Source organism: Boleophthalmus pectinirostris, unplaced genomic scaffold, assembly GCF_026225935.1.
Source record: "Boleophthalmus pectinirostris isolate CB_2022bp ecotype Guang Dong unplaced genomic scaffold, ASM2622593v1 HiC_scaffold_22, whole genome shotgun sequence".
Lineage (NCBI taxonomy): Eukaryota > Metazoa > Chordata > Actinopteri > Gobiiformes > Gobiidae > Boleophthalmus > Boleophthalmus pectinirostris.
The window spans coordinates 37022431-37036729 of NW_026571190.1; the positions used below are offsets into that span (position 1 = coordinate 37022431).

Here is a 14299-nt window from a genome sequence, read left to right on the forward strand (position 1 = left end):
AGGGAGTATTATCTGTTACATAAGAGTGAGTTGTTGTACAGTTGTAGGGAGCATTATCTATTACATTAGGGTGAGTTGTTGTACAGTTGTAGGGAGTATTATCTGTTACATAAGGTTGTACAGTTGTAGGGAGTATTATCTGTTACATAAGAGTGAGTTGTTGTACAGTTGTAGGGAGTATTATCTGTTACATAAGAGTGAGTTGTTGTACAGTTGTAGGGAGTATTATCTATTTTAGGGTGAGTTGTTGTACAGTTGTAGGGAGTATTATCTGTTACATAAGAGTGAGTTGTTGTACAGTTGTAGGGAGCATTATCTATTACATTAAGGTGAGTTGTTGTACAGTTTAGTAGGAGTATTATCTGTTACATAAGGGTGAGTTGTTGTACAGTTGTAGGGAGTATTATCTGTTACATAATGTTGTACAGTTGTAGGGAGTATTATCTGTTACATAACTGTGAGTTGCTGTACAGTTGTAGGGAGTATTAACTGTTACATAAGAGTGAGTTGTTGCACAGTTGTAGGGAGTATTATCTGTTACATAAGGTTGTACAGTTGTAGGGAGTATTATCTGTTACATAACTGTGAGTTGCTGTACAGTTGTAGGGAGTATTAACTGTTACATAAGAGTGAGTTGTTGCACAGTTGTAGGGAGTATTATCTGTTACATAAGGTTTGTACAGTTGTAGGGAGTATTATCTGTTACATAAGGGAGTTGTTGTACAGTTGTAGGGAGCATTATCTATTACATTAAGGTGAGTTGTTGTACAGTTGTAGGGAGTATTATCTGTTACATAAGGTTTGTACAGTTGTAGGGAGTATTATCTGTTACATAAGAGTGAGTTGTTGTACAGTTGTAGGGAGTATTATCTGTTACATAAGAGTGAGTTGTTGTACAGTTGTAGGGAGCATTATCTATTACATTAGGGTGAGTTGTTGTACAGTTGTAGGGAGTATTATCTGTTACATAAGAGTGAGTTGTTGTACAGTTGTAGGGAGTATTATCTGTTTACATTAAGGTGAGTTGTTGTACAGTTGTAGGGAGTATTATCTGTTACATAAGGGTGAGTTGTTGTACAGTTGTAGGGAGTATTATCTGTTACATAAGTGTTGTACAGTTGTAGGGAGTATTATCTGTTACATAACTGAGTTGCTTGTACAGTTGTAGGGAGTATTAACTGTTACATAAGAGTGAGTTGTTGTACAGTTGTAGGGAGTATTATCTGTTACATAATGTTGTTGTACAGTTGTAGGGAGTATTATCTGTTACATAACTGTGAGTTGCTGTACAGTTGTAGGGAGTATTATCTGTTACATAAGTGTTGTACAGTTGTAGGGAGTATTATCTGTTACATAACTGTGAGTTGTTGTACAGTTGTAGGGAGTATTATCTGTTACATAAGGGTGAGTTGTTGTACAGTTGTAGGGAGTATTATCTATTACATTAGGGTGAGTTGTTGTACAGTTGTAGGGAGTATTATCTGTTACATAAGAGTGAGTTGTTGTACAGTTGTAGGGAGTATTATCTGTTACATAAAGATGAGTTATTGCGCAGTTGTAGGGAGTATTATCTGTTACATAAGGGTGAGTTGTTGTACAGTTGTAGGGAGTATTATCTGTTACATAACTGTGAGTTGTGTACAGTTGTTAGGGAGTATTATCTGTTACATAAGAGTGAGTTGTTGTACAGTTGTAGGGAGTATTATCTGTTACATAAGAGTGAGTTGTTGTACAGTTGTAGGGAGTATTATCTGTTACATAAGTTCGAGTTGTACAGTTGTAGGGAGTATTATCTGTTACATAAGAGTGAGTTGTTGTACAGTTGTAGGGAGTATTATCTGTTACATAAGAGTGAGTTGTTGTACAGTTGTAGGGAGTATTATCTGTTACATAAGAGTGAGTTGTTGTACAGTTGTAGGGAGTATTATCTGTTACATAAGGGTGAGTTGTTGTACAGTTGTAGGGAGTATTATCTGTTACATAAGAGTGAGTTGTTGTACAGTTGTAGGGAGTATTATCTGTTACATAAGGGTGAGTTGTTGTACAGTTGTAGGGAGTATTATCTGTTACATAAGAGTGAGTTGTTGTACAGTTGTAGGGAGTATTATCTGTTACATTAGGGTGAGTTGTTGTACAGTTGTAGGGAGTATTATCTGTTACATAAGAGTGAGTTGTTGTACAGTTGTAGGGAGTATTATCTGTTACATTAGGGTGAGTTGTTGTACAGTTGTAGGGAGTATTATCTGTTACATAATGTTGTACAGTTGTAGGGAGTATTATCTGTTACATAAGAGTGAGTTGTTGTACAGTTGTAGGGAGTATTATCTGTTACATAAGAGTGAGTTGTTGTACAGTTGTAGGAGTATTATCTGTTACATAAGGTTGTACAGTTGTAGGGAGTATTATCTGTTACATAAGAGTGAGTTGTTGAACAGTTGTAGGGAGTATTATCTGTTACATAAGGGTGAGTTGTTGTACAGCTGTAGGGAGTGTTATCTGTACAGTTGTAGGGAGTATTATCTGTTACATAAAGATGAGTTTTTGTGCAGTTGTAGGGAGTATTATCTGTTACATAAAGATGAGTTTTTGCGCAGTTGTAGGGAGTATTACAGGCTTCATGATTTAGACACCGAACCACAAATAAAATTCTGGACAAATCTATTCAAACAATGACATAAATGACAAAAGAAACTTGATTTAACTGAAACAAAGTGAATTTCTCTTTCAGTTCGGGAGCGTTAAAAACACTGAAGACCCCCTCAAAGATCAACATTAACATTTCACTGAACATTTTCGTTATTATGAAGTTCTGGTAGATAGAAACATGTTCATCTGATAAAAGTTGGATCTGCGTCGTGCTGGGTCCAAAGGCAAAACATGTAGAAAAGAAAAAAAAAAAACAGAACCACACTGCAGTTCTTTGGACCTCCCAAGTTTTTATTATTTTAAAAGCACTTTTTTATTAAGGATATGAATGTAATGAGCAGAATCACAGAATCTAAAGCGCAGTGGAAATGAAAGTATTTGGTCTCATAACGGCAAAGTCTACAAATGTTCAAATGTCCAAGTTGGGTCTGTGTACCATTTGTTCTTTTGACTTTCAATTAAGAAACAAAAACAGTAAAATGGGGAAACAGTTTGTTATTTCATTATTCCGTTTGAGTATCAAAAAACAACAAAAAACAGATTTTGACCTCTATTGCCAATGTTTAATTTAAAGTTGATCTCAAATAACACCAATCACAAAACGGTCTCGGTGCCTTTTTTAATTTTGATATTTATTCTCTGGTTTATTTGCCCCGGAAGTTCTGCTGCAGTGTCGACCATGGATTTATAATAAAAACTATTTTTATTATAGTTCTATGAAGTCAACTGAACAAAGGAAAGTTTATGAACAGTGTTGGGAAGGTGACTTTTAAAATGTAATCCCCTACAGATTACAGATTACACACCCCAAAATGTAGTTTGTAACGTAATCCATTAAATTACTTAAAGTGAGTAATGTAATCTGAATACTTTGGATTATTTGATTTACTGTAGAGAAAAAAAGATGAGGAAATCATAACATGAGATGTTTTGTCTGATAAAAGAAAATAAAAAGCCCAGACTTTATTTAAACGTATTAAAAATATTATTGATAGAAAAGGAGGAGACACGTCCACACAGCATGATTTAGTCCTGGTTTAGACCTGGTTTTAGATCTGTTTTTAGACCTGGTTTTAGTCCTGGTTTTAGACCTGGTTTAGTCCTGGTTTAGTCCAGGTTTCGTCTGGGTTTAGACATGTTTTAGACCTGGTTTAGACCTGGTTTAGATCTAGTTTAGACCTGGTTTTAGTCCTGGTTTAGTCTTGGTTTAGTCCTGGTTTAGACCTGGTTTTAGACCTGTTTTTAGACCTGGTTTTAGGCCTGGTTTAGTCCTGGTTTAGATCTAGTTTAGACCTGGTTTTAGTCTTGGTTTAGACCTGGTTTAGATCTAGTTTAGTCCTGGTTTAGTCCAGGTTTAGTCTGGGTTTAGACCTGGTTTAGACCTGGTTTTAGTCCTGGTTTAGATCTAGGACTAACCTGGATTAGATCTAGTTTAGATCTAGTTTAGACCTGGTTTTAGTCTTGGTTTAGACCTGGTTTAGATCTAGTTTAGACCTGGTTTTAGTCTTGGTTTAGACCTGGTTTAGATCTAGTTTGGACCTGGTTTAGTTTCCAGCAATGAGTGGAATTACCGAAAAAAAAAAAAAAAAAAAAAAAAGAGGAGGGGATTTAGCCCAAAATGTGAAAACAGGAAAATCCCGCCATGTAATCCATTTATTTCAACAAAGTAACTGTAATCCAATTACCACTCACTGAAACAGTAACTGTAACTGAATACAGTTACTCATAATTTGTACTCTGATTACATAACTCTGGTACATGTAATCTGTTACTCCCCAACACTGTTAATGAATGAATCTTATAGACCTGCTTCTTATAAACACGTCCTGCCTCAGTGATTCTTACATAAAGCACAACCTCTGACAAAAGCGTAAACTTAAAGGTGGACTAGGTCACTTTTCTCTTAGAGGCTCCAGTACATTCAACATTCCGCAGTTTACTATTGAACTTTTCTATTTTGCATTTATTGAAGTGGAGGTGTATCTTTGCCAACACTTCACCTGCTTCTCTCCATGGATATACAGTATTTTATGCCACTGTGGAACATTCCAGCCAGAGCAATAACTCAGCTTCCTGTTTCTCGTCATGGAGTTCAACAATGAGTGCGTATACATGCACATCAATAACCCGGTTATGATCGGGTTTTTTCAGTATCCCGGTTTGTTGATGGTGCATGTAAACGCAGTAACCCGGTTTCAGTAACCCGGTTATGGCAGTATCCCGGTTATTAGAAACCGGGTTACTGTAGCTGGTTTATTCCGATAGTAACCGGGATACTTGTGGCATGTATACGCAGTACCCCGGTTACTGCAACATAAAGTTGAGTGTGCATGCGTCCAAAAGACACTTTCACCTTTCACAAACAGTAGTCACATAAATAAATTGACCAACATAAATAAAGTGACCAAACGAGTGAAATGACTGTAAAATAAAGAGCTGCGCTAAACCTGCACACGTACAATCTGCACTCGTACGACCTGCACTCGTGTGACGCTGAAAAGCTAAAACATGAACTATCTCCTATACTCTATACGCACGAAACACACTTACCATCATCAGCACCTCTTCTGTCACAGAAATAACACACATAATCCACAGAGTCGTGTCATTTAGTCCAAAAGAAACTGATCGCATCAGCGGCACAAGGAGCGAGTTGTTTTTATCGCCGCTAACAGTTTATGCTAATTAGCCAAACGGTCTTAAGTTTCGTTTCTGTAAAACGTAAACAAATGTGATCACAGCTGAATTATCTGATCAAACGGGCTGATGTGTCTATAGTGTTTATGGTTTATATGTTGTAAAGTTGAGTTTATTTATGCAGAAGATTTTAATGAAGAATCTGCGCAGTGGATTGTGGGAGATCTCGTAGCTCCTTAGCTTCTTATGCTAAAGGAGCTCACGGTTTGTATTTTTCCTGGTTTATGAAATTGATTTAAGTAAATTTTTGCGCCTGCGCATTTGTAAGATTATGTCAAGAAACCGGGATACTCCATTTGATCATGTATACGCGGATATGAGTGTCCCGGTTTCTCAGTGCGCATGTAAACACAGTAACACGAATACTGACAGAACCGGGTTATTGATGTGCATGTATACGAACTCAATGACTTTCTGAAACACGAAGGTAAAAAGTAAACGCGTCGCTATTAAAGAAGACGACAAGTTTTTTCCACAAAATTGCAACGATTTTTCAGGTAAGTCCTTCCATCAGCAGAACTTCAGAGATAAAAATAAATAAAATAAAAAAAATTTAAATAGGCACTGAGACTGTTTTTTGATGGGTGTTATTTGAAAGCAACTACAAATAATAATTGAAATTCAAAAGAACAAATGGTACACGGACCAAACTGCAATGTGCATTTTCCAGGGGGTAACAATATCCAAATCTCTCTGTACGATATTTTCACGATATACATCCCACTTTACGATATTTATTGCGATATTTTTTGGAGGTTAACAAAATTAAATACGCTACTTTTTCCTCTTAAAACGCCTTGACAAGACTTAATCCAAAGAACTAAGACTTAAAAGTGTTAGAACTGTTATTTCTTCTTGTAGTCTGCACTGAAATGGAGCAAAGGATCATGGTCTATGTAGTTCCCTTTGTCTTTTTTTAGCTACTGCTGCACCATAACTCTTAATTTAAGCAAAGAAACTTGTAATTCGATATATTGTTATGGTCCACGATATTATTGTGAGAACTTTGACGATACGATATCATGATTTTTTTGGTTATTGTTACATCCCTACTATTTTCTGTTATAAAAATTAGAAAAATTTAATCTCAAATGCACTATAATAATTAAAACAGTCATAGATCCATACACAAAATCTGTATATTTGTTTGTTATGAGAAAATGTCTATATCACCTTAAAACACAAACATTTCTACGTATAGGTGCAGTGACCGATACTTTTAATTACAATGGACTTCTTTTCTCGCTCTCGCACAACGTCAAGATGAATAAAAGATGTTTGTGCAGATTAAGTCTCATTTCATCTCCTTCGACTTTAAAAGCAAATCTGTTTCCTCATTCTGTTTTATCACAAACGCATTTACCTGTTCCCCGAGAGCCGCAGTCGACTTTCAGCGTTTGGGCCCCCGCGTCGGAGCACGCCAGGGCCCGCACCTGCCCACACTGCACCTGCCCACACAGCACCTGCCCACACTGCACCTGCCAACACTGCACCTGCAAACACACCCCCTGTCCACACAGCATCGGTCCTGTGCCCTGCAGAATTAGGGCCCCTGTCTCTGATCAGTCTCTATTTGTGCACAGAGTGAGTGAAAGACAAATGTTTATGTGAGATCTGGAACATGTCAGGGTCCGCACCTGCCCAAACTGCACCTGCCCACACTGCACCTGCCCACACAGCACCTGCCCACACTGCGCCTCCCCTGTTGAGTTAGGGCCCCCGTCTCTGATCCTTCACTGTTTGAGCGAGTGAAAGACAACTGTTTATGTGAGCATGTCAGGGCCCGCACCTGCCCACACAGCACCTGCCCACACAGCACCTGCCCAAACTGCACCTGCCCACACTGCACCTGCCCACATTGCACCTGCCCACACAGCACCTGCCCACATTGCACCTGCCTAAACTGCACCTGCCCACTTAGCACCTTGCTGTGACTTTATTGTGTGTGTTTATTTGTATGTTAATGTTATTTGAAAATATGTTTTAATTTGGTAACAGAATGCGTTTTATTTTGAAACGAACTGTACAGGATGCACAGTGAATTTTACACCTGCCCAAACAGCACCTGCCCATACTGCACCTGCCCACACAACACCTGCCCACATGCCCATACAGCACCTGCCCACACAGCACCTGCCCACACTGCACCTGTCCACACAACACCTGCCCACATGGTGCCTGCCCACACAGCACCTGCCTGTACTGCTCCTGCCCACACTGCACCTGCCCATATGCCACACTGCACCTGCCCATACTGCACCTGCCCACACAACACTGCCACATGCCCATACAGCACCTGCCAACACTGCGCCTGCCCATATAGCACCTGCCCACACAGCACCTGCCCAAACAGCACCTGCCCATACTGCACCTGCCCACACAACACCTGCCCACACAACACCTGCCCACACAGCGCCTGCACATACTGCACCTGCCCACACAACACCTGCCCACATAGCACCTGCCAACACTGCACCTGCCCATATAGCACCTGCCCACACAACACCTGCCCACACAGCGCCTGCACATACTGCACCTGCCCATACTGCACCTGCCCACATAGTGTCTGCCCACACTGCACCTGTCCACACTGCACCTGCCCACACTGTACCTGTCCACATAGCACCTGCCCACATAGTGCCTGCCCACATAGCACCTGCCACATGGTGCCTGCCCACACAGCACCTGACTGTACTGCTCCTGCCCACACTGCACCTGCCCACATGCCCACACTGCACCTGTCCACACTGCACCTGCCCATATAACACCTGGCCACACTTCACCTGCCCACATGCCCACACTGCACCTGTCCACATAGCACCTGACCACACAGCGCCTGCCCACACTGCGCCTGCCGAGGGGCGGGAGGCGGGTGGTTATCTGATCCGACGGCAGGAGCAGGCGGTAAAGGGAGATCTGACAGGGACAATTATCCAGGACAGGGGCAGGATTCACATGTGAGGCAGAGAGACGAGTTTGTGAGAGAAGAAGAGAAGAAGAGAAGAAGAGAAGAGAGAAGAGAGGAGGAGAGACAAAGACGAAAAGAGAGAAGGAGTTTTGACGGAGAGAAAAACATAATTTAAAAAAGTGAAAGATTTTTTAATTGAGAAGAAATTATGATTTGTCTGATTTTTGGAGCAGTTACAACAAAACGTCAAGAAACAATGAAATATAAATAATAATAATACAAATTTAATAAAATAAAATAAACACATAAAAAATTAATAAAATAACAAAAAAACATAAAAAACATAAAATAAATAATAAAATAAAATAAAAACAGACTGATAAAAAAAATAAGTATATACATTTGAAATAGGTTAATTTTGTATTTATTTTTGTAAAGCTCAAAATCATTTGAGTTTTTAAAAACATTGTTAATTTAACCAACCCAAAAACTCACATTTATTTAATTTCCTTAAACATTTATCCAAACTTCACCACATTATGTCACTTAAAAAAAAAAAAAACGCAGAAGAAAAATAAACTAGTGATTTATTGTAAATATTTAACACGCTGAATTTTTAAATCTGATATTTAAAAACATTATTAAATTAAAAGATGTTAAAGCATAATAAGGAGATGTTTAGCCTTAACATTTATTAAAATTGTTCTTATTCATAATTAAAATAAGAGACACGCCGCGCAAAAGAATCATTATTATTAAGTCATTTCAATAAATACATTTTTTAAATTAATTTACTCGCTGTAAGCTTTAATACAAACAAAACTGGCTGTTGTGGAAATATAAAAAAAAAGAAATTAATATATTTTTTGTAAGTTAAACTGTGTATGTGTCTTATAATTTAGTGTACAGTCTATTTTTAACGAATCGACATAAAAAAATTACAATAAAATAAAAAATATATATAATAAATATGAGTGAATGTGTAAATTTTGTACGTCAAATATTTTCAGTTTTAGTAATTTTTTTTTAAAAAAGTTCATACTCATTGCTCTTCCAGATGCCTTTTCTTTTTGCTCTGTTTCGACATCGACCAGCAGATGGCGCTTTAGCCCTTTAAAACTTCCACGCGCCGCCGCTCGTCGTGAATGAACGGGCCTCACGTAACAGACCGGACCCCGCGTTCATTTATTCATAAGCACGTCTTCCACACATAATGAATGCGTTATACAATTATCGGTATTTTGTGAAATATTTATCAGTATACTTTATTCATCGCTGACTTGTTATGTTTTCCGATGCTTTAATAGAGTCTTTGAAAGCAGCTCGGGCTAATTACTATATTGTTAGTCAGATCAAACATGTAAATAAGGACCTTGTGGTTAATATGTGATGATGTTTTTTAAAATCAGAGCGGACTCGGATGAATAAAGAATCGTGTGTAATGTTTGTGCGGGAAAAGAGACGGTTTAATAATTTTTTATAGCAGTAACTTGTGAGTGAAAGCAGCGTGTGTTTGTGTATTTTTATATATTTGTGTAGTGCAAATAATAGTAGAATAAACCAGTTCATTACACGGTTTAAAGCTGCACTGTGGAACTTTCAGGGGCTGTCGCTATGGAGATGTTGTTGCTTTGCCTGGAATTTTCACTGTATGATAATTTACAGGTCAGATTTGCAAATTATAGTAAAAAGCTGAATTTTTTTAGGTGTTGCTTTATTGTTAAAACAGTGAAATAATAAGTAGTTTTAATGCCATACTGTGGAACATTACTGGTAAATAAAGCTCCTTATAGTGTATCTCCATGGATACAACCTGGTGCTGGACTCTTGCCAGAAAAGTTACACCTTTGAAGAGAACAAATAAACATAAAATACAAGTATGCAGCTTTATTTTAATTTGTAATGGGAAATTTTTGAGACAATACCGATATCAGTTTTCCGATATTTGCCAATACGATATCTTTTTAGCTTTTAAAATGCATAACAAGGTCCAAAAAATGTATCTTAAACATTAAAGTGACAGGTTAGACCACTCATTGTACACAGATTTTTGCAAAAATATTCACGCATTTTCCCTATTTACTAATTTTCTTAGGTGGAAATTTTACATTTTTGGTTGGAAATTGAAACATCACTCTGGGAATTCTGTAAAGGGAAAAATGAGAAAATGAGAAAAACTTCTCTAACTGACAAATACAAATATAAGAAAACTTATTTATTTAGTTGAAATCATGTTTAAAGTGTAAAAAATTAAAAGTTTCTTAGTGTAAATTGTCCAAATGAATAAAGAATCGTGTGTCATGTTTGTGCGAGAAAAGAGACGGTTTAATAATTTTTTATAGCAGTGACTTGTGAGTGAAAGCAGCATGTGTTTGTGTATTTTTTATATATTTGTGTAGTGCAAATACTAATAGAATAAACCAGTTCATTACACTGTTTAAAGCTGCATTGTAGAACATTCAGGGAATGTCGCTATGGAGATGTTGTTGATTTGTCTGGAATTTTCACTGTATGATATTAATTGTGTCAATTTACAGGTCAGACTTGCAAATTATAGCAGAAAGCAGAATTTTTTAGGTGTTGTTTTATTGTAAAAACTGTTAAATAATAAGTCGTTTTAATGCCATACTGCGGTACATTACCGGTAAAGAAATCTCTTTATAGTGTATCTCCATGAACACAACCTGGTGCTGGACTCTTTATCAGAAAAGTTACATAGTGCAGCTTTGAAGAAGTACGCAGCTTTATTTTAATTAGCAAATCTTTGAGACGATACCGATATCCGATATTTGCCAATATTATATTTTTTTAGCTTTTAAAATCCATAACGAGGCCCACAAAATGTTAAATCTTAAAGTGCCTATGACAGGTCATTGTACACAGATTTTTGCAAAAAACATTCACTCGTTTTCATGATTTGCCCATTTTTTTAGGTTGAAAATTTAACTTTCTGGTTGGAAACCGAAACATCACTCTGGGAATTCCAAAACTTTTAACTAAAAAAACTCCTCTAATGTACATAAACATTATTATCTAACAAATCCAAATATAAGACAACTTATTTTTTTTGTTGAAATCATGTTTAAAGTGTACAAAAAAAATGTGTTTCTTCGTGTAAATCATTCAAATGAATAAAGAATCGTGTGTAATGTTTGTGCGAGAAAAGAGACGGTTTAATAATTTTTATAGCAGTAACTTGTGAGTGAAAACAGCGTTTGTGTATTTTTATATAACATAAACCGCCAGAAGAATTATGCATATATGTGTAGGACAAATACTAGACCAGTACAGTTGTTTAAAGCTGCACTGTGGAACTTTCAGGGGCCGTTGCTATGGAGATGTTGCTTTTGCCCGGAATTTTCACTGTATGATATTAATTATGCCAATTTATGAGTCAGATTTGCGGAAAAGTGAGCAGATTATAGTAGAAAGCAGATTTTTAAGGTTTTGTTTTATTGCAAAAACGCGTAAATAATAAGCAACTTTAATGCCATACTGCGGTACATTACTTGTAAAGAAATCTCCTTGGATACAACCTGGTGGTGGAATCTTACCAGAAAAGTTACACTTTTGAAGAAAGCATGTAAAATACAAGTATGCAGCTTTAGTTTAATTTGTGATGGGTAAATCTTTGAGACGATAACGATATTTGATATTTGCAGATAAAAATTTTTTTAGCTTTTAAAATCCATAACAAGGCCCAAAAAATGTATCTTAAGTCTTAAAGTGATGGGTTAGACCATTCGTACACAGATAAAACACAGATTTTTGCAAAATCACTCACTCGTTTTCACAATTTGCCCATTTTTTTAGGTTGGAAATTTTACTTCCTGGTTGGAAATCGAATAGGCCGGGAGCCAGGTCCACTCAGGATGTTTTTTGCTACTTTTTTCCCACTATTATTTCCTGTTATCTTATATCTTGGGCCATCACAAGTTGAGAGGAACCAACTCCAACTCAGTCCCATTTGGTGTCAGGGCTCAGAAAACACTGTATTTATGAAAAGCTATTTGCAAAATTATGTAACAGTAAATATTAAGATACTGTAACTGCATACATGGTCAAATAACCCTAAAATTTGACATGGTGTATCCTGACACATGGGGAAAACTAGGAGAAAAATATTCTGGGGCTTTCTGCCTTTCTACTGTCAAATATCACCCTCAACATACACCAAAAGACAAAAAAACGTCTGTCTGCCTGATGAATTGTCATCAATAGTGATCATTTTCAAGCATTTTATTGCATTTATCACTGCCTCAGATGTACAAGAAAAACTCCCCAAGTTTATAAGCTTCAATTTAAGCACAAGATGACCTTTCTATCTAGAGGAAAGCAGATTTTTTTTCATTTAATCATTTTAAGAGTTGACTTATGTACTGCTGAACTATATGTGTGAAGTGAATTACATTAAAAGTGAATAATTTTAAAACTCCAGGTGGACAGGGGTCAGGGTCAGAGAAAACTGTGGTGACCAGGTTACACACACAAACACACACAAACACACACTAACCAACCAACATCATAACCCTTCATGCAACATCCCATCAGAAGTTATTTTCCAAAGACAATTTTGTGAGAAGTTGATACATTTTTCTGCTTATAAAAAGAGATTGAGTCTAATGGGAGATTGGTCCTTTTCTAGGCGTCCACGACTTCTAGACTGAACATTAACTATTGTCAGATTGTTAGAAAACAACCAACCCAATGGAGCTACTGGTGAGAGGAGAGGTGGGAGACAAATTATATTGTGTGTGTGTGTATATATATGTGTGCCTAATATCATCAGTAAGATCATCAGTCTCTGTTTGAGGTTAAACTTCAATGAAACTGGAAACATTGGGTCTCAGTTCATGTATATTTACACACTGAATACTGCACATTATTTCACTGTTGTTATGAATAAATACACAGATTTTCAGATGGTGTAATGCAACAACATACTGTCTAAAGCAGACAACATGCCAAAGAAACGACAAAATGATGAAGACTGGACAGCTGGTCAGAGTTCTTCAAAGCAGAAACCTCCACCTCAGTCATCTCTGTAAAACTGCAGCCTGCATGGTTACGAAGGGCAGAGTAAATGACAAGTGAGTGAGTGCATTTACTGCTCTCCATGATATGAAAAAGAAACTTCACACACAAACATTTGATGGCGCTGGTATGCAAGATGTTGTTGAATTAATTGCTGATGAACTGTCTTTGGATTAAAAGCTGCCAACAAATGTCATGATCCTTTTACTCTCCACACAAACGCATAATATTTAAAACCTCTTTAGTCATGTTTTTGATGAGGGAACAATGTTATAACATGTTAGAACCCCCTCAAAAAATGAAATAAAATAAAAATTGACTTCACGTAATAACCCTTCTTTAAGTAGATTTAAATATGCCTAGAACATAAACAAGTTATTATTTTAAATCTATAATGTATAATTTATATTTTGTCCGTGATACTTAAAGGTCCGTCACTTACTTTTTTCTATGGAGATGTCATTTCTCTGCTTAGAATGTTCCATAGTATGACTTTAAACAACTCTAATCTACATTTATTCACTTACAGGTGGTTTTATAGCTAAAATATACCAAGAAAAACAAGCGTTTTGACTGAAAATGATGTCACCTCTCCGCAGATCTGACTTGTAACTTCTGGTTTGGTCTCCAAGAAGATAAAAATAGAAAGGTTTAATGCCACACTGTGAAACATTCCAGACAAAGCAACAACATGTTCACAGAGAAAAGCATTTGACAGACATTGACACTGACCCTTGACATTGGAAAAAAAAAACAATATCTAGGTAAGTTAAAATGAGTTAAATTAACAACATTTGACTTTATTTGAGTCAATTCAACTTGACAATTTAAGCAACATTCGATTTTGTTTCTTATTTTAAGTGCAAAAAGTTGTTCTTTTTCTTATTTTAAATGTAGTAAGATGTGTTTTTATATTTTAAGTATAAAAAGCCTTGTTCCATTGGTGAATAATTTTGCTTGTCAAGTGAAAATTACTCAAATCATGATGAAACTTTCTTAATTCAAGTCATCATA

At 36.7% G+C, this 14299-nt stretch overlaps 1 protein-coding gene across 1 annotated transcript; it reads left to right on the forward strand.

Annotated features, from left to right (window-relative positions):
- The first annotated feature begins 7446 nt into the window (after nucleotides 1-7446).
- LOC129410403 (uncharacterized) lies at nucleotides 7447-8304 on the forward strand. Its single transcript, XM_055158505.1, has one exon. The coding sequence runs from the start codon at nucleotides 7447-7449 to the stop codon at nucleotides 8302-8304; it is 858 nt and encodes a 285-aa protein (XP_055014480.1).
- The last annotated feature ends 5995 nt before the right edge of the window (nucleotides 8305-14299 follow it).

Bases quoted from the DNA above. Each gene is read 5' to 3' on its own strand.
- LOC129410403 (XM_055158505.1), top strand. From the start codon at position 7,447: ATGCCCATACAGCACCTGCCCACACAGCACCTGCCCACACTGCACCTG.